Raw genomic sequence first — 25,733 nt, forward strand, 5'->3', positions numbered from 1 at the left:
AACATTATATTTTGGTTGATAGTAAATGGAAATATATAAAGATCAGAAAAGAACCTCCTAGCCATTATGAATGGTAAATTACACTGGAAGAGAACTTAGAAGGTGAATCATTCCTTAGTTCTCTCTCTCCTGAGGAAGTAACAGACATTTCTAAAAGGCATCAAAAGGATTTTTTTCTCTTTGAAAGAATACAAATTGTGCTCAATTATTCACACTACACTAGGATTTCCTAAAATTAAAGCCTGTTAAGAAAACTTCCCATATTTGCCAAAATCACATCTGACATCTATCTACATCCTAAGTAAATGATTAACATTAGTCATCAAATATTAATCCATTACTTGATTCAGTAAATTTTCTCAAGTCAATTCCATTTCACCAAGAATGCTTATAATAAGAAAGATCACAATGGCTAGCAGTTACAAGTGAGTTTGTAAAAACTTCAAAATTATAAGCAAATTTTATAAATTAGTAAACTAAAAATTATTACAAAATATAACTGTACAAAAAAGTTTTAGCTGAATTAAAAAGAGAGAAGCAACTCGTGGAATAAAAAGTATATCAGGCTTGGAGTTTGACTAGTGTTTGTATGCAACCTTTATCATTTGATTATATAACTTTAAGCCAGTTACGTGGGTTCTATAAGAAACTTAGAATCTAAGAAACTTACATCTCTAAGAAAGATAATAACACTTGTCTTGGGCTCAGCACAGTGGCTCATGCATGTAATTCTAGCACTTCGGGAGGCCGAGGTGGGTGGATAACCTGAGGTCAGGAGTTCGAGACCAGCCTGACCAACATGGTGAAACCCCATCTCTACTAAAAAATAAAAAAATTAGCCGGAGTGGCGTTGTATGCCTGCAGTCCCAGCCACTCAGGAGGCTGAAGCAGGAGAAACGCTGGAACCCAGGAATCAGAAGTTGCAGTGAGCCAAGATCAATGCCACTGCACTCCAGCCTGGGTAACAGAGTGAGAGTCTGTCTCGAAAAACAAAATGAAAGATAATAATATTTGCCTCAAAAAGTAAATGATAATTATATAAAATAAGATATAAAATATGAAAAACACAGTGTCTCGTCCATATTATATAACATGTTCAGTCCCTCCCTCCTTAGAAAGGAAAATGTTAAGAATTTATTTGGCTTTCAATCTACTGAGGAAGGTTAGTATTTTTATCCCCATTTAAAAAACCTGATAATAGAAGATTAACAAAGAACTTATTGGCAATCTTATAATGCTAAGGTTCTAGCTCTTGGGCTTCTTCACAGATCATGAGCAGATCACAATATCTTAGGAAGTCTTTAAAACTGTTTTGTTGCTTTTTGGAAGAAACAAAAAGGAGGATAAGAATGGAAACTTCTAACTAGAAGTAGACTATAAATTGTCCAGTGGGCATTGTTACCTGGGAACTAAAATTACCAACATCAACATTTGAGTATTTCTTCTGATATAAACCTAAAGCTTAGCATTTATTTCTCTCTTGTAGTTTAGATACGGTCCTTTTAGCGTACATTAGAGTTGCAAATTATTCTGTAGTATATAAAATAAAACAGTAGTAGTATATAACTTCCAAAAGCTAAGGATGTATTACGTTAATTTTTTTTTTTTTTTTTGAGACAGGGTCTCACTCTGTCACCCAGGCTGGATGGAGTGCAGTGGTGCAATCTCGGCTCACTGCAACCTTTGCCTCCCAGGGTCAAGTGATTCTCCTTCCTCAGCCTCCTCAGGAACTGGGATTACAGGTGCCTGCCACCATACCTGGCTAATTTTTCTATTTTTAGTAGAGACAAGGTTTCACCATGTTGGCCAGGCTGGTCTCGAACTCCTGACCTGAGGTGATCTGCTGGCCTTGGCCTCTCAAAGTGCTGGGATTACAGGCATGAGCCACCATGCCCAGTCTGTATTACATTAATTTTTATATCCCCTCATGCCTACCAATTGTTTTCGATCCTTTAAATAGCCAACTATTTAGAACAAAAATAAACAGTAAAGAATATTAATTTATTTTATTTCTCCCTGGGGGAGGTAGGTAAAAAACTTTTCAGGCTAGTAAAATTCTTGTGCTTTATAAGTTTGTATTATATTCCTTATTAGATGTGCTTCAATATAATCAAATGTGAAAGAAACACCCAGGAATCAAAATATTAATTAGGATATACGTTCATGAAACAGCTTTTCTAGAACTTAGGTAATGTGTTGCTCATATTGCTGTCCTTCGCATCACCTAGTCTATTACAGGTTAGTAATTAATGATTGTTGAATGAATCCGTTTATCAAGGGTAAGCAGGCAAACTGATTTTGATTATATTTTTATAAAATACAAGTTAATTATTTTTCCCCTACACATATTTTTCTTCTCTGCTTTCCTTGTTTTAGCCCCCTTCTTGAACCACTACTCTCTTTAAAGCTTTTTTGCATGTCTGTTCTCTGCTTATGAGGGTGAGCTGAGAATAGCTCTTCTCTTACAATAGTCTAAAAACAGACATGTTAATTGTTCGCTACATAGTAATTTATGGCATATGATGTGCCACATCAAGGGATACCTTATAAATAAGGCTTTCAAAGACAGATTGTCAAATATAGAGTAATACTATCTCTAGAAAACCTACAGTTTTTCTTTAACAGAAAAAAATCATAAGGGCAATGAAAGTAGCAATATTACATTTAAAATGAATCACAAATATTTCTAATGGAAAACACTTGACACTTCGTTAATTTTAATTTCTGAATGTATCTTCTTTTCCATTTATATTTAATAAGTTAAATATAGTTCTAAATGATCTCACCTGGAGGTTGCTGAGGCCAAAAATACTGCTGCCAATCTTGAAGTACATAGGTAAATCGAATAGCAATACTAACTGGAGGCAATGGAGTTAAAGGACATCCCTAGGAAACATACAAAGACAATACCAGGTAAATGCTGGTACCATTTTCCTATCAATTCAACATCAAAATTTCAAATTTATGGAATGGATTAATACTACCTTTATGAAACCTGGATTTTCAGATTCTAGTGTTAAACAATAGTGTGCATATTCTAGTTATTAAAAACATGATATTCTACCCATTCCAAAGGAAAAATAAGTCACCAAAGGCATTACAGCCAAAGATGCAAAATTTAGGAAATCCTTTTCACCAAAGAAATTCTCAAAGTCCAAAAGCTCAAGAGGTGGATCAGGGATGAACAAGAGGAAAGATCCTGCAGTAAGGAATGGTACTGCAATTGTGAGAATGGGTTTTTAAAAAATGAAAAGGTAAGCTTTCCAAAGAATCACTGTATTTTTGTCCACATATTTGTGTGTAGAGAAGGATTTCCATAATTTCTGCATACTGCTTCCACACGTTTTCATTTGATGTAGCTAAAAAAAGTTTCAAAAAAAAAAATGCCATAGAACAAATTACTTTAAAATAAAGCTGTTTAAACTGCGATTAGAAAAGAAGATATTAAATTATACTGAGCAAAATGCTCTTTAAAATATCTTTTGCAATTTTAATTATAAAATATAATTTCTTACTATTCACTTCAGACATACTAAATGTGAAAGGTGATTCATTTTTCAAATAAGTAAAACTATTCTAAAGCATAAGATTTGGTTTGGAGAGATTATGCCTTTTCTTTCTTTTAAATGAAAATAAACTCAAATTAAAGCCAGCCTTGAATATTTAACCAGAATTTCACACTGAGAGAAATGAACAATCACTCACACAAAATAGATTAAAAATCAGTTAACAAAAGAAAACTTAACAAATTAGTTAACAAAAGAAAACTGTCAATTTACTAAAAATCATAAAACTTAATACTATCATTTAAATATCCTACGATCTCAGCTTCCCTGCATAATGCTTAATCTAAACTAATATAAAGTAGGACTTAAATATGCATAGGAATCACCTAGGGTACTTACGAAATGCAGATTCAATACTCTCCAGCTTCCAGAAGCTGCTTTTCAAGAGACTACAGTTTGAGTAGCAAAGGAACACATGACATTTACATTTAGCTCAGTAGCAGCATCTATAAATGTCACTAGTAGCTTTAAGAATACAAACTCAATCTGAAATCACAATAGAAGACAACTGCTCCCAAAAAACCTAATTCAGTTTTGGGCTCCTGTGTCCCAGACAGCAAGGTAAGATTTTGGCTAGTCAATATATCCACTTTTTAGTCAGGTCCAGAAATGAAATAAGCATTCATCCATAAGAAACAAATGTTCTAGAAGCCATAACAAGGCCACTTTAACACATAACATCTCATCCAGTCACACAGATAAATACAAAGAGATACCCAGAAAGAAATAATTAAGGCCGGGCACTGTGGCTCATGCCTGTAATCCCAACACTTTAGGAGGTTGTGGTGGGTGGATCATTTGAGATCAGGTGTTCAAGACCAGCCTGGCCAACATGGTGACACCCTGCCTCTAATAAAAATACAAAAATTAGCCAGGCAGTAGTGACATGTGCCTGTAACCCCAGCTACTTGGGAGGCTGAAGTAGGAGAATCCCTTGATTCTGGGAGGCAGAGGTTGCAGTGAACCAAGATCAGCCACTGCACTCCAGTCTGGGCAACAGAGTGAGATCCTGTCTCAAAAAAATAAAGAAAAGAAAAGAAAAAAGAAAACACAGACAAAGACGGAAGAAAGGAAGGAAGGAAGGAAGGAAGGGTGGAAGGGTGGGAGGGAGGGAGGGAGGCAGGGAGGCAGGGAGGGAGGGAGGGGGGAGAGGGGAGGAGAGGGGAGGGGAGGGGAAAGGAGGCGAAGGGAGGCGAAGGGAGGAGAGGAGAGGGGAGGAGAGGAATTAGGATGAAAAATGATGGAAATATATTTGTGGACCCTGGAGGATAACTGGAGTTCAAGGCACATGCCTCAAGGTGTGGAAGGCAGCACTGACAACCTAGGATGAAACCAAAAGGGCACTGTCCGGAGTGAGGGCATTACAAGACTCTCTGCTTAAGCCAGACACTGGGACAGGTCACTCCTACTTGGCACAATGGCTTTAATGGAAGGTATAGGGCTGGGGGTTGTGTGAGGGGAAAAAACCCTTACCTGCATATGGTGAGCAAGCAATCTAAATTCTAAGACCAGTTAACAAAATCCCCAACATTACCACAGAGCAAGAGACTCAAACACAACCTTAAGACCTAGTTCTGAAATATTCTGCAGGTAAGGAGTAACCATAAAACTACGAAACCATGAGACAGGATGAATGGGAGTGAACATTCAAAATTTAAAATAAAACTCATGCAAAATAAGTCTGCAAGCTAAATTTCTCAAAACATAAAAAAAGTAGTTCTAAAAGAGACAAATATCCAAATCAACAGTCATAATACCATAAAATGTAAAGAACATCTTAAGAACCAAGAATGTCTGAACTGAAAAAGGAAGGAGGATGAAATTGAGAGTTTTCAAATATTTAGAGGATTAGGGCAGAAGAGGATTAAATTTAAGAACTTAAACCAGCTCTCACTTAAGTTCAATTCTTCTCAAATCAATTTTGAGAGACGTTTCCTATCAGAAAAGCAAGTTTTAGGTTTGTCAGATGATATGATAAACTGACTAAAAACTGTTTTTTCCTTGAAGTACTAGTAAATAGCCAAGATCTAAGTTGGGTTCAACAAATCAATGTAGTCCCTAGCTTCAAAAAAGAGATGTGACATAAAAGATCTGAAGATAATATTCATTAATGGTTTCTTAAGAAGAAGGAATAAGGCCCAAAGTGGGAGCTCATGCTTATTACCTTGGCACTTTGGGAGGCTGAGCAGGTGGACTGCTTGAGCCTAGGAGTTTAAGACCAGCCTGATCAACATGGTGAAACTCTGTCTGTACAAAAAATACAAAAATTAGCTGTGTGTGATGGTGGACGCCTGCAGTCCCAACTTATTGGGAGGCTGAGGTGGGAGAATTCAGTGAGCCCAGGAGGTCAAGGCTGCAGTGAGCCATAATCACGCCCTACACTGCAGCCTGAGTGATAGGGTGATAACAGTGAGACCCTGTCTCAAAAAAAGAAAAAAGAAAAAAAAAAAAAAAGAAGGAATAAAGTATTATTTCCATGTGACTAGAAATTTGATCTAAAAAATTTAAATATATAGCTGAATTGAACCTTACAAAGACTGAAAATAAATAAATAAATAAATAAATAAATAAATAAATAAATAAAAGTTAAAGATAATTGAAGACTTCTGATGAGAGCAAAGGAAAACTAATGGAGACGGTACTGATACATACCTGCCTTTTTCAAAAAATTTCCGGCCGGGCTCGGTGGCTCAAGCCTGTAATCCCAGCACTTTGGGAGGCCAAGGTGGGTGGATCACGAGGTCAAGAGATCGAGACCATCCTGGTCAACATGGTGAAACCCGGTCTCTACTAAAAATACAAAAAAATTAGCTGGGCATGGTGGCATGTGCCTGTAATCCCAGCTACTCAGGAGGCTGAGGCAGGAGAATTGCCTAAACCCAGGAAGTGCAGGTTGCGGTGAGCCGAGATTGTGCCATTGCACTCCAGCCTGGGTAACAAGAGCAAAACTCCGTCTCAAAAAAAAAAAGAAAAAAATTTTCCAAACTATATGTGGAATTAGCAGTACCTACAGCACTTCAGAACCCAGAAGGTTTTTTGAAAAGAAAATTACATATATACATGGAATTCTCTAAAAGCATCTGTAATTTTTCTAATGGAGATAATCACAAGCCACTGCTAACAGTTGTTATTTTGAGGAGAGAATTGGGAGAGGGGTGGAGAGGTAAAAGGAAGCTTTTAATCTAATTTGCTATCCTGGTAAATGCATTTTTTTTTTAATATCAGGGATTTATCTGGTTGGTGATAATCCTACCACTACACTATTTAGGTGCTCAACACTAAAAACATGTTTTTATGATTAAATTCTAATCCTAAATATCTTTTTAACAAATGTTATCTATTAAAAAACAAATTTCAGCAACTTTTTTCTTGTAATTCTTTTTCTTTTGAAAATTCTCAAAGCTTCAGAAAGGTTGTAAAACTAGCACAATGAACACCCATATGACTTTCACAGAGTTCATAATTATTAACATTTTGCAGGCTGGGCGTAGTGGCTCACGCCTGTAATCCAAGCACTTTGGAGGCCAAGGCGGGCGGATCACCTGAGATCAGGAGTTCAAAACCAGCCTGACCAACACGGTGAAACCGCATTTTTCAAAAAATTAAAAAATAAAATAAATTTTAAAAGACAAAGAAAAAAAGATTAAAAAATAAAAAATAAAAAATAAAAAAACCATTTTGCCACACATTCACATATATATGTATTATGCATATGACATTTTTTTGGCTGAATCTTCTAAAAGTAAATTGTAGGCATTGGGACAATTCACCCAATTGGACAATTCATACTTTAGCATGTCTTGAGTTAATTTTTTTATAAGGTGTAAGAAAAAAAGAAAAAGAAAAAAAAATACTGTAGCATGTAATTCCTAAGAACAAAGGCATTATCCTATACAACCATAATACAATTATGATACTCAGTAACTTTAACATTGATAAAATTTTCTAATATACAGTCCATATTAAAGTCATCCCAACTGTCCCAATAATGTCTTTACTGGCTATTTTGTTTTGATAAAGGATCCAATCAAGAATCATGCATTGCATTTAGCTGTCAGGTCCCATTATTGCCTTAAATCTAAATAGCTTCCAGCCTTTATTTTGCCTATCACGATACTGACCAGTTACTGTTGCGACACACGGCTCGCTTTGGAAATGTGTTGATTGTTTGCTCATGTTTTGATTTATAATATGTTAAACATTTTGGCAGGAATGCCACATATGTAATTATATATCCTAATTAATATATTTATTTATAATCAATATACTTCATTATACTTATATTTAAGTGCTAAAACTTAATATAAGTATATAATCAATATACTTATATATTTAAGTGCTAAAACTGCCACTATCTCACTTAAGTGACCAAATGTTTTTAATAGCCATCATGCAACACACGATGTCAGTTTATTAGTCAAATCTGGTCACTTAAGTGAGATAGTGTCACGTTTAGCACTTAACATACTCCAAATTTCAATCAGCATCCTAATAACCACAGAGTAATATTTCTCTAAGCAGAGGATCCCCTCCACTACTTGGTTTTCTAGCTTTCTCTCTTTTCTAGTGGTGTTCACAAACAGTTCCTCAACTTAAGCCCTAATCAGTCAGTCCCCATTCTCTCACTCCCCACAGAGCAGCACAGGGAAGTCCTCCATAGCTAGAGACAGTGTTGTTATAGAAGAATATATTGAACATGTCCCATTTAGCTCTGCTGCTCTCAGGCCTAGAATATAAGCCAGATTAACCTTGAAAATTAAATCAAATAAAGATTTATGGGGGAAAATGCAATTCAAAACCCAAAGGGCTTACCTTAAGAAGCTCATAGTCAAATACTGAAACAAGCAGCTACCTGAACCCCATTAAGCTTGTAAGCCTGGCAATATTACCATGAGAGGACAAGGAGTAAAAGACATCACACAGTCAATAAATACTAACAGACTGAACAAACAAAACAAATCAGTTGTGGCTTTGACATTAGTACACTAAAAATATAATTAGCTATGTTGTTTCTTTGAAATTACAAAGTAATTTATGTATTCACAGCTTTCTTCCAAGCAATTACATCATCAATATTATAGAGAAATGCTTCTATATACTGAATAAAATGATCAAATCTCTACTTTTATCTGGATCTCAGATAAGACTGACAATATCAATGCCAACTCACAATCTTTGATTTGAAGATATCCAGCAGACCTGATAAGTGAGTGTACTGATTTGGCACTTTTCTAAGATGAACCATTTCAAAATCAGTTCGTACACCAGGACCTTGACATTCTCCTACATACATTCTTCGCCATTTCTGGTGAATTTGCACGAAAAGTGGCACCTGACTGCAAGACATGATTAAACGGGAATAGAATACAAGCTCATTAAACATTAAACATGAACTCATGAACCTCAAATTTTTCCCAAATTATTTTAATCTCAAGAATTTAAAAGCACTAAACTGGAAACAACAAAAACATAGGTTTATAACAAAAACATTCTTAATTCCTTTTTCTCCTTATACTACTAAACCGAAGAAACTATCATCTAGAGGTACTTTGATTAGTCTGAAAATTGTTTTAGAACAGCTAACTAAAAGTCAGAAAACATGAGAATGAAAACTGTCTTGAATAAAAGTGATTATTTAATATTAGTCTTTCCAAATTAATAATAAAACCTAACTCACAGGTATTAAACAATGTAAATTAAGCCAATACTGTAGTGAAAGATTTTTCATATAATCTAAAGATAAAGGAGGACTCCTAAGCACAAGAAGGTTGTGATGTGCCTTACAGAGAAAATACATATGTTAAGCTTCGTGCATGCACAACTTACACTGCTTTTGGCTACAAGTTCAATGTTAATGACTCAATAATGTATATTAAATAAGCTACCTTTAAACAGAAACACACATAAAAGAAGGTTATGTATTAACTGGTTGACAAAAGCGTGACCAGAGGCTCACAAGAACCTACGTCTGTATCTCACCTAGCAGAAATAGGTCAGGAATTGAGAACTCAAGTGTTTGTGGCAACTCTGTAACACATAACTACCTTAAATAACAAGAAAGGATTGTACAAATACATCCCCAAGTTAATAATGCTACATTAGTAAATATTCTAGTCATTTCTTTTTTTAAAAGGCAAAATTACTCACTTAGGATATATCAGGGAGTACATCCACTATAGTAAATTAATTATTCCCCATAGATTTAGAGTTATCGTATCATAGTCTATTCACTACGCAAATGAAACACAACTCAAAATAACAGAATAGTGATTAAACAAATTTCATTTTCTTAAATATGTTCATTTAAGAATAGAGCCTAAAGGTACTGAAAATTAACTTTTAAAAAAGTTATTCAAATACACATTGAATTATTTCAGTAAGATTATCTTTAGAAATGGCCTTCATTAACTGGGCGTGGTGGCTCATGCCTGTAATTCCGGCACTTTGGGAGGCTGAGGTGGGTAGATCACCTGATGGCAGGAGTTCAAGACCAGCCTGGCCAACATAGTGAAACCCCATCTCTACTAAAAATACAAAAATTAGCCTGGTGTGGTAGCACACACCTTTAATTCCAGCTACTCGGAGGCTGAGGCAGGAGAACTGCTTGAACCAAGAAGGCGGAGGTTGCAGTAAGCCAAGATCGCGCCACTGCATTCCAGCCTGAGCAACAGAGCGACACTCTCTCAAAAAAGAAAAGAAAAGAAAAGCAAAAGAAATGGCCTCCATTTAGGTTTTATTAGTTTTGTCTGTATATAACAAATTCCAGTATAAAAATATGCAGGTATATTGTTAAAAGAAAAACTTTCAACTAATTAAACTTAACAGAGTTTATTTGAGGCCAGGTACAGTAGCTTACACCTGTAATCCTAGCACTCTGGAAGGCTGAGGCAGGCAGATCATCTGAGGTCAGGAATTTCAGACTAGCCTGGCTAACACAGTGAAAACCCAGTCTCTACTGAAAAAAAATATTTATGTGCATATATATATACACACACTAGAAATATATATGTACTAAGTTTCTAATTACAATAAAAAAGCTAACTTTTAATAACTGTTTGCCTTCGTAAATTATTAAAAATAGTTTTTTTGTCTAGGTTTTAAAAAATGTCCACTCACCAGCCAGTGTTTCCCAAGGCAATAGAAACAGAACTCAGAAGAAGGTTGCACTTAGATTCACTGAGAACAGCATCACTGTGTGCAGCCGGGGCAATCACCACGAACTCTCGCAGACCATACCTTAAAAAAAGAATTACTGCATTAAACAGGGAAAACCTCAGGACACAAAAATTCGTTACTTGAAAAACACACAAAAAATTTCCCTACAGAAAATTTAACAAGTCAGGTTTAAACTACAGGTGTTTCTTTTAATGGCAATCCAATCTACAAAGACCTCGATTTTAAGAAGCACTTCCATCATCCACCTATTAGTTCCCCTCTATTCTTTACAAATTAGAAACAATTAGAAACAATTTGCAGATATCACAGACCACTAAACAACAGTTTTGCCTTCAAAGTTTACAAGATGAAAGAAAGCAATTATTGAAATTTTGCTTTAATGAACTGACAGCAATAAGTCCCCAAATGAAGAAAGTTTGACAGATTCCCTAAACTGCAGGAAAATTATCAGCAATGATGTACAAGTCTGGTCTAAATGTGAGAATACAGTTTACTAAGAATCTTTTTTTTTTTGAGACAGAGTTTCGCTCTTGTTACCCAGGCTGGAGTGCAATGGCGCGGTCTCGGCTCACTGCAACCTCCGCCTCCTGGGTTCAGGCAATTCTCCTGCCTCAGTCTCCTGAGTAGCTCGGATTACAGGCATGTGCCACCATGCCCAGCTACTTTTTTTTGTATTTTTAGTAGAGACGGGGTTTCACCATATTGACCAGGACGGTCTCGATCTCTTGACCTCGTGATCCACCCGCCTCAGCCTCCCAAAGTGCTGGGATTACAGGCTTGAGCCAGGCCTACTAAGAATCTTAAATAAGGAATTCTTGTATTCTTTTACTCAACACATATTAAAAAGGGGTCAAAAAATTATCAAAGACAGCTTAATCTTGCTATGACAGCTACGTTAATTAAAACTTCTCGTTCAGTTGCCACATCCTTTAAAGTCACAAATTTGTTGCCAAATTTTTACAAAAACGTAGTCAAATTGATGATCTTGTCTACTGAAAATTCCTCTCCTATTCACTCTGTATTTTTATTTAATATTTTTTAAATAAAGAAAATAACTTATTTTATAAATAAAGAAAACTTATGAACTCATTTGTCCAAAATATTTTAATCTCTGGTATGTGAAGAGTTATTAATGCTTATTTTTATAAACATTCTCCTCAAGCAATTCCTAAAACAGCAGTAATGATTTAAAAAATAAAGTCTAATTCATAGTATGTTTATTATTTGGATGACAAAAACTTATTTCATTTCCTCACACTGCCTCTACCCTCCTAGCCCTAAAAATCAAAATTAGTTATGTAGAGGCAGGATAAAATAATGAAAATAATCCAGAGCTTTAAAAATTAAGCTCTAAAGATCTTTCAAAAATATAGTTTCCTTTTTTCCAAATGTCTCTGAAAGAAAGAAAACAAAACAAGTGAACAACTCCCTGTTCCATCCCCTGTACTAGTGTTAAATTACTGTCAACAGTTTCTTGGTTATTCTTCCAGAAATGGTCCATTTATCCATGTAACCACCTACTCCCAAATAAGATTATATACATAATCCTCCTAAAGCTTCGTTTCAAAGGACAATCCCCTACTGATCAGTATTTTATTTCCAGTTTCATGCTGCTGCAACAATACTGCAACTGTCTCTTTCTAAAAATATATGTCTATAATAAATTTCCAGTGGTTGCTGGATAAAACAACATTTGCATTTTAACACTGACAGCTGTTGTCAAACAATCTTCTTACTGTACACACACACACACAGTGCCACTGTATACCTGAATAACAACCCAAGCTGAATTGCCATTTATCTGCAATCTACCTTCCATCTATCTTCTAAGCCTTTGTTTCCTCTGTCTATTGATAAAATGTCTCCACTCATCCACTGTACTGCCATTACTAAATACCCAAATTCTGACAAGTCCTTTAAAGATTTACCTTGCGATGAGTGGTAGCTCACACCTGTAATCCCAGTATCTTGGCAGTTCAAGGCAGGAGGATCACTTGAGCTTAGGAGTTCAAGACCAGCCTAGGCAACATAGCAAGATACCTCTCTACAAAAATTTTAAAAAATTAGCTGGGCATGATGGAGAGTGCCTGTAGTCCCAGCAACGTGTGAGGTTGAGGTGGGAGGATCACTTGTTAAATGTACTCTCTTCTTTGTGATCTTTAAAATGTCAATTTAAGTCACAACTTTTTTCTCAATAGGTCTACTTGAATCCTAAGACTATTCCTTCATCAAAAGTAAACAAACATTAAGTGGGAGCTTTAAAAAAAATTAGTAAAAATCAACAACAACAAAAACCAACAAGATTTTAAAATGGGCAAAGGACTTGGATGGATGTCACTCAAAAGAAAATATACAAATGGCAAATAAGCACATGAAAAAATCCTCAACATCACTAATCTTACAGGAATGAAAATTGAATCTACTATGACATAACACCTCATACCCATTAGGATGGCTATTATCAAAGAAACCAACAATAAGTGTTAGCAAGGATGCAGAGAAATAAAAATCCTTGGGCATTGTTGGTAGAAATGTAAAATGTTAAACAGTATGGTGGATTATTTTAAAAAATGAACACAAACTAACCACTTGATCCAGCAAAACACTGATCATAAATCCAAAAGAAATGAAAACAGAGATTCAAATAGGTATTTGCACACCCATGTTCATAGCAGAATTATTCACAGTAACCAAAAAGGTAGAAGCAATCCAAATGCCCATCTACAGATGAATGGATAAATGTGGTATATACACACAATCAAATATTATTTACCTTTTTTTAGGGTTTATTATTATTATTTTCCTTTAAAAACAAATAAATTCCGAAACATATTGCAACACAGCTGAACTTGGAAGACATTATGTTAAGTGAAATAAAAGCCAGTAAAAAAAGGGCAAATGTTACATTGATTTTACTTATATGAGGTACTAAAAGAATGAAAAGTCATAAAGAGAGAAAGTAATACTGGTTCCAGTGGCTAAGAGCGAGAAGAGAGAAGTCGTCGTTTAATGGTTACAGGGTTTCAGTATGGGATGATAAAGTTCTGGAGGATAGTGGTGAGGGTTGCACAAAAATGTGAATATACTCAATACCACTGAACTGTACACTTAGAAATGGTTAAAAAGGCAAATTTTCTTATGGATGTTTCACCACAATAAAAAAATTAAACATAAAAAATGAGAAAAAACTAATATACATTTTATAGAATAAGAAATATAAATGGTTAATAAGTCTATAAAGAGATGCCCAATCTCACTATTAGAAAAATAAATATTAAAACAAGGTATCACTGTTACTCTACTGGCAAAAAACGTAAAATACTGATAGACTCCAGTGTTCACAAGAGTGCTGGAATATACCACAGGTAGTGATATAAACTTTTAAAGAGGTTTTATGCTGAGGTGGGATGATCACTAGAGGTCAGAAGTTCTAGACCAGCCTGGGAAACATAGTGAGACCCCCATCTCTACAAAAAATTTAAAAATTAGCTTGGCCTGGTGGTGTGCATCTGTACTCCTAGCTACTCAGGTGGCTGAGGTTGGAGGATAACTTTAGCCCAGGAGGTCAATGCTGCAGGGAGTCACAATCACACCACTGTAATCTAGCCTGGTGACAGAGGGAGGCCCTGTCTCTTAATAAAAAAAAAAAATTTTTTAATTTTGGAGAGCAAAAGAGCAGAAAATATCAATATTTAAAATTGAGAAAACTCTTATATATCTCAAAATCTATGCTACAAAACCATTCTTACAAATGCAAAAAGATGTATGTACAATATAAACAACCTCCTCTATTATTCAATAGAGGAGTGGCAAAATAATTACAGTTACCACCACCAATACCACCACGCGCACACACACATAATAAAGAGATATTCTATATTCATGAATAGGAAGACACTATTATCAAGATATCAGTTCTTTCCAACTTCATCTACAGATTCAATGCAATCCCAATTAAAATTTCAGCAAGTTATTGTAAGAATATCCACAAACTGATTCTAAAGTTTATAAGCAGAAGCAAAAAAAAAAAAAAACAAACCTCAAAATAATAATAATATACCGAAGAAGAAAAAACTTGGAGAACACTATCGAACTTCAAGTACTACTATAAAGCTACAGAAATCAATACAGTGTGGTATTGGCAAATAGAACAGACTAATAGATATCAATGGAACAGAATAGAGAGCCCACAAATAGACACACATAAATATATTATGAACTAATCTCTGAAAAGGAGCAGAGACAGTACAATGGAGATAGTCTTTTCAACAAATGGTGCTGGAACAACTGGACATCCACATGCAAAAAAACAAATCTAGACAGACTTTACATCCTCCACAAACGCTAACTTAAAATGGATTACAGACCTGAATATAAAATGCAAACTTACAAAACTCCCAGAACACAGAATAAAATCTAAATAACTTTGGATTTGTTGATGACCTTTTAGATGCAATACCAATGGTACAATCCATGAAAAGAACAAACTGATACGCTGGATTTCATTAATATTAAAAATTTCTGCTCTGTAAACGACACTATCAAGAGGATGAAAGACACAACCACAGTCTGGGAGAAAATACTTGCAAAAGGCATTTCAGATAGAGAACTGTTATCCAAAATCTACAAAGAACTCTTAAAACTCAAAAATAACGCCGGGCGCGGTGGCTCAAGCCTGTAATCCCAGCACTTTGGGAGGCTGAGGCGGGTGGATCACGAGGTCAAGAGATCGAGACCATCCTGGTCAACATGGTGAAACCCCGTCTCTACTAAAGATACAAAAAAAAAAAAAATTAGCTGGGCATGGTGGCACGTGCCTGTAATCCCAGCTACTCAGGAGGCTGAGGCAGGAGAATTGCTTGAACCCAGGAGGCAGAGGTTGCGGTGAGCCGAGATCGCGCCATTGCACTCCAGCCTGGGTAACAAGACCGAAACTCCGTCTCAAAAAAAAAAAAAAAAAAAAAAAACTCAAAAACAAGAACATAATCCAACTTAAAAAAAAAAAGCCAAAAGACTTCAACCAGACACCTCACCCAAGAAGATAAAGATATAAAGATAGCAAACAAGTATATGCAAAGATGTTCCATCACATGTAATCAGAGAAGCGAAATTAAAATAACAGTGAGAGACCACTACATACCTATTAGGGCGAGTTTCACTAACAAATCTTTATATTTCCTAAAATTTCTAGCCCAGTAACTTAAATTTATTAGATCAAATGTATCAACTCAAATGAAAATGTCACAATTGTACTTCTTTTTTTTTTTTTGAGACAGAGTTTCGCTCTTGTTACCCAGGCTGGAGTACAATGGCGCGATCTCGGCTCACCGCAACCTCCGCCTCCTGGGTTCAAGCAATTCTCCTGCCTCAGCCTCCTGAGTAGCTGGGATTACAGGCCCGAGCCACCATGCCCAGCTAATTTTTTGTATTTTTAGTAGAGACGGGGTTTCACCATGTTGACCAGGATGGTCTCGGTCTCTCGACCTCGTGATCCACCCGCCTCGGCCTCCCAAAGTGCTGGGATTACAGGCTTGAGCCACCGCGCCCGGCCAATTGTACTTCTTAATAATCGTTTCATCTGAATAATAGATTGCATATGTATGCTAAATACTATATTTAAATATAAAGTGTCCTAGCATCCCATCCTCCAAATGACAAACATAGGACAATCAATCATTTTTGTTCATTTTGTTTTAAGATGCATTTTTATTTCCTCATCCAATAAAGACCAAAAGTGGTCTTTTAAGATGCATTTTTATTTCCTCATCCAATAAAGACCAAAATTTAACCAATATTTGATATATTTGTTGTTACTCTCATAGGCAAATCGTAAAACCATACCACTTACCTTGAATGCTACCATTCTACAACTCTCACATGTGTTACCTTAGAAAGAAATAGATTAAGGACCCCTTCAAAAAAAGTGGCATAAAAGTATATGCATAAAACACTGTATCACCAAAAAATGGTGGTTCTAAACAATGAAAAAACAATTCCTTAGACATAAATACCTACCACTTACAAAAATACCTGGGAAATTGGAAGTTTTCAATCAACAACTCCTTTTTTTGAATTTATTTTTAGTTTTTTTAGATATTGTAATACACATCTTTAATTTATAATCTATTCAGGTTATTTCTAGTAAAATCTAGCAATGTTATACAATGTAACTCCATTCCCTCCCCCCTTCCTTTGTACAATATTGTCATATATATTACATATTACATATATGTTATAAACCTAACAACACATTGCTGTAATTATTGCTTAAACAATCTTACACTTTGTTTTTAAATTACGAGAATATATTTATTGCATTTACTAGAGTATATCCAATGTTCTTCATTCCTTCCTATGGATTCAAGTTACCCTCTATTTCTTTGAGTATTACTTGTAAGGCAAGGATGAATTCTGTCAATTTTTCTGTCAATATCATTATTTAACCTTTATTTTTGAAATACAGTTTCACTGGATATAGAATTCTTGGGCAACAGTGGTTTGATTTTTGTTTTTTTGTTTTAGTTTTCCTTTCAGAACTTTTTTTTTTTTTTTTGAGACAGTGTCTCGCTCTGCCGCCCAGGCTAGAGTGCAATGGCGCAATCTCAGCTCATTGCAACCTCTGCCTCCCAGGTTCAAGCAATTCTCTCACCTCAGCCTCCTGAGTAGCTGGGACTACAGGTGAAGCTGTCACACCCAGCTAATTTTTTTGTTTTTGTTTTTTTTTTTTAGTAGAGACGGGGTTTCACCACGTTGCCCAAGCTGGTCGCAAACTCCTGAGCTCAGGCAATCCAACCATCTCAACCTCCCAAAGTGCTGGGATTACAGGTGTGAGCTCCTTTCAGAACTTTGAATGTGTCATTGCACTGCCCTCTGGCCTCCACTGTTTCTGATGAGAAGTCAACCAAGAGTATTGTTCTCTTGAACATGACAAGTCATTTTTCTCTTGTTGCCTACAAGATTTTCTTTCCATCTAAGGGATTCAGCAGGTTGTCCATACTATGTCTAGTATGGGTGGTTCTCTTTTGTGTTTATGTTACTTAAGTTTCACTAAAGCTGCTGGTTCTGAGTGTTTTTAATCAAATTTGGAAAATTCTCAGCTATTATTTTTTCAAATTTGTTTTTCTACCATTTTCTTTCTCTTCACCTGGGAGTCCCATTACATGCATGCTTTGGAACACTTGACACTGACCCAGGCGCTGGGTCAGAACCTCTGACACTGATCTCAGAGGTTCTATTCATTTTTTCTCCAAATGTTTTTCTCTGTTCTTTGGACTGGACAATTTCTGTTAATTTTTCAAATCTACCAACTCTTCTGTAATCTCAGATCTGCTTTTGAGCCAATGTGAAGAAAGTTCATTTCAATTATACTTTTCAACTCTAGAGTTTCCATTTGTTTTTTTGTTTGCTTGTTTGAGATGGAGTTTTGCTCTGTTGGCCGGGCTGGAGTACAATAGTATTTTAGCTTACTGCAGCCTCCACCTCCTAGGTTCAAGCAATTCTCCTACCTCAGCCTCCAGGGGAGCTGTACTATGGGCACATACCACCAGGCCTGGCTAATTTTTTTGTTTTAATTTATTTATTTTTAGTAGAGACAGGGTGTTACCATGTTGCCCAGGCCGGTCTTGAACTCCTGACCTCAAGTGATCTGCCCACCTCAGCCTCCCAAAGTGGTGGGATTACAGGCATGAGGCACCACACTTGGCCACCATTTGGTTATTATAGTTTGTATTTATTGAGACTACTATGTAACTCATTGTTAGGATTTAATTCTTTGAAAACCCTTTCCTTCAATTTTCTTAACATACTTGTAATAAATGTTTTGACATTATTGCTATATCTAATATCTAGGCCCATTAAAAGTCCATTTCTACTATTTTTTTCCCTTGTGTGGGTCACACTTCCTGTTTCATTGTACATCTAGTAATTTGTAGTTGAAAACCATACATTTTGTTAATATATTATAGCAAAACCAGATTCTGTTGAACTTTTCTGAGGGTTGTTAGCTTTTCCAATTTTTTTGCATTTAGTAACTTGCCTGGACTTACACTGAGGAAACTGTCTTCTCAACAGAGTGCAGCCTCTGATATCTCTATTCCATTGTTTTATTCTTATTTTCAATATTTCAGCCTGGCTCTCTAGGGGCTACCTCTTGTCTGTATAGTTTGTGGGTAAACCAATAATTTTGGCACAGATCATGCCAAAGCACCTACGCCTATAAGGTTTTCCTTTCACTTTCTGCTAAATGTGTGTAGATTGGGGAATGCATTCAAAACTGCAACCAGCACTCAAGTTTGGGCTCTGCTCAGTTTCTCCTGGATATATGTAGTTTTTCTGTCATCTAGGAATGCGTAGAGAGATAGTATTCAGTCTTTCTATGGCTTTAATACAAGATCTCCCTGTTAAATTTCTGACTAATACATCACTTGCCTTGAACTGGGAATGCGACCTTGGTCTAACAAAGGTACAGGTTTTACCCATCTGTTCCCAACCAGATCCATTCCTTCTGATTGGCAAAGGCAAAAGTTTTTGTGCCTTCCCTCTCCCCCAGTAAAGAATTAAATATGCTCATCTGGCAACAGAGGTGGTATTTTCATGGCCAATCTAGACTAGAAAGCTCAGTTATCACCAACATACGTTAGGGAGAAGAAGGGAGGTAATAGAAACAGCCATAGGAAGAGGGGCCAGAAATGGTTGTTTTTTGACAGTTCTGTCCAGTTTAATGCCTTAAAAAAAAAAGTCCTCTTTGGTAAAGAGGAATCACTAACCATTTCACACTGCCATTACCAGAAGTCCTCTTAACATTCACTTTTGGAAGAATGAGAACATTTTACAGGTCCTTAGGGCTGTTCTAAAATGCTGATTGCTCAAAACTGTCAGCTTTTGCGAAATCAGCATTTTAGAATAGCCCTAAAGACCTTTACATGTATCTCTATTGACAGCAAAAAAATACATTAAAAATCACAAAAATGAGGCTGGGTGCAGGGGATCACACCTGTAATCCTAGCACTTTGGGAGGCCAATGCAGGCAGATTGCCAGAGCTCAGGAGTTCAAAACCAGCCTGGGCAACACGGTGAAACCACCTCTCTATTAAAATACTAAAAATTAGCTGGACATGGTGGCATGCACCTGTCATCCCAGCTACTCAGGAGGCTGAGGCAGGTGAATTGCTTGAACCCGGGAGGTGGAGGTTGCAGTGAGCCCAGATATCGACACTGCACTCCAGCCTGAGGAACACAGTAAGACTCAGTCTTAAAAAAAAAAAAAATCACAAAAATAAATATTTCTCAAAACCCATAATAATTATTCAATAATTCACGAACTTATTTGTGGGCTGTTCCTTTGTGGTGACCAATAAAGCATGACTGAAGCTGAAGGCCCAAAGACAACGCTTGACAAAGGCAGAGCCATGGGGACAAAATATATCTTCCCTTAAACCTAGCTGTCTTTTCAGTGTATTTTTCCACTCTTAATAGCGCCTCTCCAGGTGTCTACAGCTTTCACTCTCTTACTTTCTGTATTAGTTCATATTGCTGCTGTAAGAAGTTACTACAAGTTTGATGATTTAAAATAACACATGTTGATCATCCTATAGTTCTGCAGGTCAGAAGTCTGACACAGGTCTCACAAGGCTAAATTCAAGGTGTCAGCAAAGCTGTGTTCCTTTAGGAGGCTCCAGCTGAGGATCTATTCCTGGCCTTTTCCAGTTTCCAGAGGTTTACCCTCATTACTTGGCTTTTGGCCCTCTTCTTCCATCTTCAAAACCTACATCACTGGGACCAGTTCTTCTCACAGCAATATGACCCTAACTCTCCTCTGTCTCCCTGTTCCAATTTTAAGAACTCTTGGGATTACACTGGGACCACCCAGATAACCCAGGATAAATCTCCCTAATTTAAAGTCAACTGCTAAGCACTGTTAATTCCATCTGCTCCCTTAATCCATCTTGCCACATAACTTATATTCACAGGTTCTAAGATTTAGGACGTGGACCATCTCTGGGGACTAGCTGGGTCCATTATCTTGCCTACCACACCTTCCTATTAAAAACTCTGCTTATGAATTTACGTTTGGACATAAATGTTGGCTACAGTTAAAGTCTATGTCATTTCCAGGGTTATTTATATTATGAAAAAGAATAATCAAGATAATAAATCTGTAACGATGGTTTCGGGAAACACCCACTAGAAGGCATTTAAAGAAAAAAAAAAAGAAGTGTTTAAAGGATAGGTATATTAGAAGGCTGCAAGACACATCCGGCAAATCACATCATTAAGATCAATTACACTGCCAAGAACATAAAATTGATCATGCTCACATATCTTTTAAAGTCCATTTTTATAAAACACCCTTTACAAAGTTAAATAGGCTTGGAGCTAATCTGGGAGGTGTTTGATATGAAAACTGAAACTAGAAGATCTCAAAATGGATATAGATCAAAGACAAACTCAAACTACCAAAATTGAGCATTGAACATAAATGCCAAAAATCTATTTTCTAGAATTTGATTTGAAAATGTAAGTAAATCATATATTAATTTCAAATTACTGTGACAGGGTCAACCTATACTAATTGTATGTTTATGTTATAGTAGAATATAAATAAGTAAAAATGCATATATTGCAAAATCGTTTTCAGATTTTCACCATCATTGCTTTAATTCTGGTTTAACTTTTTCTAATTTAAATTTAAATAAATGTATAGGTAAAAACTTCTATGCATGTTACTCTTCAGTATCTCTGACACATTACAAGTAAATTGTATCCTTGAAATTTTTGAGAAATTCACTTATTAACAGTTACAACAAAAATTCTCTATGAATAAATCAGAAGTAGGAGAATATTATGAAATCCTCTTAAGAAATCCAGTTCATATTAGTCTTAAAATATCTACATACCAAACTCCATCTCATCCTTCCCCATTCCCAGTTCTCTGCTGCCATACCCAACCTTACCAAACTACCTGCAAGTTTCAAAAGTTCATTTAAACATCATCACCTCTACTAACGTTTTCCTTCTGCTTCAAGTATCTTTTTACCTAACTTATTAGTTAAGCTTATTCACCTGGCTTATTCTCACTTGTCTTTCAGGATTCAGGTGAGGTATCACTTTGTCTGGAAACATTTTCCTGACTTAATCTGTCTGAATTACAAGTACCTCCTATGAGTTTGCATCAAACCTTGTGTTCTGCCCTCTATGAGAGCATTTATCACAAAATACTATTGTTGTCTACTCCCTTTATACTAATCCCAAAGATTAATAAGGCCGAAACCATGTTTTATCCTTGATATTCCTATATCTGGATCACAGTAAATGTTTAAAAATAACATTTGTTGAATAAAATTAAATACACATACTTTTAATATGCCTAATTTTTAAACAGTTCTCAAAAGCTTTGTTGCTGGCTTCCTAAACTTTAAGAGAGATCAAGTAAGACAAAACTGAAAGTGACTTCCAACCATATGACATGACTTCCAACCAACTGACATGACACAGGCCCTCCTTGCCCCAAAACACAAAGAAATACCTATTTGTAAAATACACAGCTGAATTTGAAAGAATAAAAAGGAGTTTCCTGGATAACAGAAACAAACAGTATACTGAAAGGCAAAAGCGAGCATAGAAGGTGGCTGAAAAATACCAGGGGAAGATCAGGTCTGGCTATAGGCCCTAAGAGCTGAGCAGTGGGAGCTGGGATTTTACAGGGTAAGCCTTTTACTGTTAAAAGTCTGTTAGTGGGCCGGGCGCGGTGGCTCAAGCCTGTAATCCCAGCACTTTGGGAGGCCGAGACGGGTGGATCACGAGGTCAAGAGATCGAGACCATCCCAGTCAACATAGTGAAACCCCGTCTCTACTAAAAATACAAAAAATTAGCTGGGCATGGTGGCACGTGCCTGTAATCCCAGCTACTCAGGAGGCTGAGGCAGGAGAATTGCCTGAACCCAGGAGGCGGAGGTTGCGGTGAGCCGAGATCGCGCCATTGCACTCCAGCCTGGGTAACAAGAGCGAAACTCTGTCTCAAAAAAAAAAAAAAAAAAAAAAAGTCTGTTAGTTTGACTTATAAAAATGTTTGCAAAGCTAAGTATGCTGTGCTAGACTGGAAAGAACAAGAATGATAAAAGGAAAGTCTGTTTATATCTGACAATACCATGTATTTTAGCCTAGCAGTTGTATGTGAATTATGTAACTCTGAGGTGATGAGGTATACCCAGGCCAGGGAAGTGGTCTCTGGCATGTATCCAGATTAGGCTATGTCCAAGAATGTCCGAGTCTCATAATAAATATAAATAAGGCTAGGCCCAGAAACTTGGCTTCCAGAAGCACAGTATCACTCAGATATTATCATCCACAACTGTGCCTCTACTTATGAGGCCCTGGGACTTGGAAGCTGCATATCTTTCTGATAAGGTTACCAATTTCTCTGCTATATAACCTAAACACACAACCTTCCTTCTATATCCTTTAGATTTAGGTTTATTCCACCAATCCAAATCACTATCACTATGGGGGTCGTAATGTTTTGAATGATTTCTCAGGGATATGGGTATACATGAGGCAAGGAACTGGAACTGAGACCTCTGCTTAAATCCTAGATCCTAGAAGGAATTGACGACTCCATAAAATGAGAATGCCAGGCCCAGAAAGTTTCAAAGGCTAATGCTATCAAACAGTTAAAAAAGAAAAAAATCAATTTCACACACTCTCTCAAAGAGAATACAAGAGAACAAAATACTTAAATACTTTCTGACACACACTATGAGGCCAACATTACTCTGATACCAAAATCAAAGCATGAGAAAAGGAAACTACAGACCAACATCCCTCATGAACATAGACACTTAAGTCCTCAACAAACTATTAGCATATCAAATACACACACACTCACACAGAAATACAAATTACACCACAAAGAAGTGGAGTTTATCTTGAGACTGCAAAGCTGGTTATGTATCCAAAATCAATCAATGCAATCAACATATTAAAAATCTAAAGAGCTGGGCGCGGTGGCTCAAGCCTGTAATCCCAGCACTTTGGGAGGCTGAGGCGGGTGGATCACGAGGTCGAGAGATCGAGACCATCCTGGTCAACATGGTGAAACCCCGTCTCTACTAAAAATACAAAAAATTAGCTGGGCATGGTGGCGCGTGCCTGTAATCCCAGCTACTCAGGAGGCTGAGGCAGGAGAATTGCCTGAACCCAGGAGGCGGAGGTTGCGGTGAGCCGAGATCGCGCCACTGCACTCCAGCCTGGGTAACAAAAGCGAAACTCCGTCTCATTAAAAAAAAAAAAAAAAAAAAATCATATCAATTTAAACAGAAAAAGCATTTGACAAAATTCAATATCAATTCATAATAAAAAACTCTTAGCAAAGCAGAAACAAAAGGGAACTTTCTCAATCTGATAAAGAGCATCTACGATAAAACCTACAGCTAACATCATACTTAATGGTAAAAGACTAACTGCTTTTCCCCTGAGATGAGCAAATCCTATTCAATATTTTACTGGAAACTCTAGCCAGTTTAAAAAAAAAAAAGACTAGATTGCTTGATGATATGTTGCAATATGTATTTTTAAAAAAGAACAGAGATTAGAAAGGAAATATTACTATCCATATTCAGAGACAATAATTATATATATAGAAAATCCCAAAGAAATGACAACTCCTAGAACTAGTAATTGAGGTTAGCAAGGTTACAGGATACAAGGTCAACCCCTCAACATCAGCCATATTCCTACATACTAGTAATGAACAACTGGAAATGAAAAAAATTAAAAATATCATTATAATAGCTCCTTTATAAAAGAGCAGCAAGTAGAAACATAATGTAACATTTATAGGATCTTCATGCTGAAAACTGTACAACACTGCTGAAAGAAATCAGGTAAGATCTAAATATCAAAATGGATATATTGAGATTAGGGGTTTTTGAAAAGAATACTACAGGTGACCACCACCCCTTTTGCCAACCATGTAATGGATCTGCTACCACCATCCCCAGCATCCATGAACAGCTACTTTCACCCTCAGATTTTGAATAATCCCAAAATAAAATAATTTTTAATAGAAGAAAGATTTGTGCCTAGAGCAAAAAGTCCTCAGATATGGCACCAAAAGCACAACCCACAAAATTAAAAACTGATAAAATGGAACTTCACTCCATTTTAAAACTTTTGTTCTACAAAAGACATCGCAAGAGAAATGAAAAGATAAGTTACAGTCTTATCTGTTACAAACAACCCAATTAAACTATGTGCAAAAGACTTGGACACTGTAATATGGAGAAAATATAAATGAGCAAATAAACACATGAAAGATATCAAAATTAAAATTAGGATGAGAGGCTGGGCGTGGTGGCTGATGCCTATAATCCCAGCACTTTGGGAGGTCCACAAAGTGGGCCCACAAAGGAGGCGGGTGGATCACAAGGTCAGGAGTTTGAGACCAGCCTAGCCAAGACGGTGAAATCCCGTCTCTACTAAAAATACAAAAATTAGCCAGGCACGGTGGTAGGTGCCTATAATCCCAGCTACTTGGAAGGCTGAGGAAGGAGAGTCGCTTGAACCCTGGAGGCAGAGGTTGCAGTGGGCCAAGATCTCGCCACTGCACTCTAGCCTGGGAGACAGAGCAACATTCTGTCTCCAAAAAACAAACAAACAAACAAACAAACAAACAAAACCATATTAGGATGAGATACCGCTATGTACCTACTAGGAATGGCTAAAAAAAAAAAAAATACTGACAATACCAAGTGCTGATAAGGATGTAGAAACTGGAACTTTCATACATTGTTGGTGGGAATGCAAAATGGCAAAGCTACTCTAGAAATGTTTTGCAGTTTCCTATAAACACACACTTAGCACATGACTTAGCAATCCCACTCTAGGTATCTACTTAAGTGACCTCAAAATGCATTTTCACACAAAAATCTGTATACAAATATTTATAGTATAGCTCTGTTTAAAAATGCCAAAGTCTAGAAACAATCCTAATAT

At 36.4% G+C, this 25,733-nt stretch overlaps 1 protein-coding gene across 4 annotated transcripts in view; it reads right to left on the reverse strand.

Annotated features, from left to right (window-relative positions):
* RAB3GAP1 (RAB3 GTPase activating protein catalytic subunit 1) overlaps positions 1-25,733 on the reverse strand; it is a 105,917-nt gene that overhangs the window by 43,868 nt on the left and 36,316 nt on the right. For all 4 annotated transcript variants that reach the window (XM_074399757.1, XM_039470007.2, XM_039470005.2 and 1 more), the window contains 3 exons: positions 10,683-10,802; positions 8,737-8,902; positions 2,787-2,886 (listed from right to left, as the gene is read on the reverse strand). In XM_074399757.1, the coding sequence (XP_074255858.1) occupies positions 2,787-2,886; positions 8,737-8,902; positions 10,683-10,802 (386 nt within the window). The remainder of the gene's footprint in view (positions 1-2,786; positions 2,887-8,736; positions 8,903-10,682; positions 10,803-25,733) is intronic.

The sequence above is a fragment of the Saimiri boliviensis genome, chromosome 5 (assembly GCF_048565385.1).
Source record: "Saimiri boliviensis isolate mSaiBol1 chromosome 5, mSaiBol1.pri, whole genome shotgun sequence".
NCBI classification, from domain to species: domain Eukaryota; kingdom Metazoa; phylum Chordata; class Mammalia; order Primates; family Cebidae; genus Saimiri; species Saimiri boliviensis.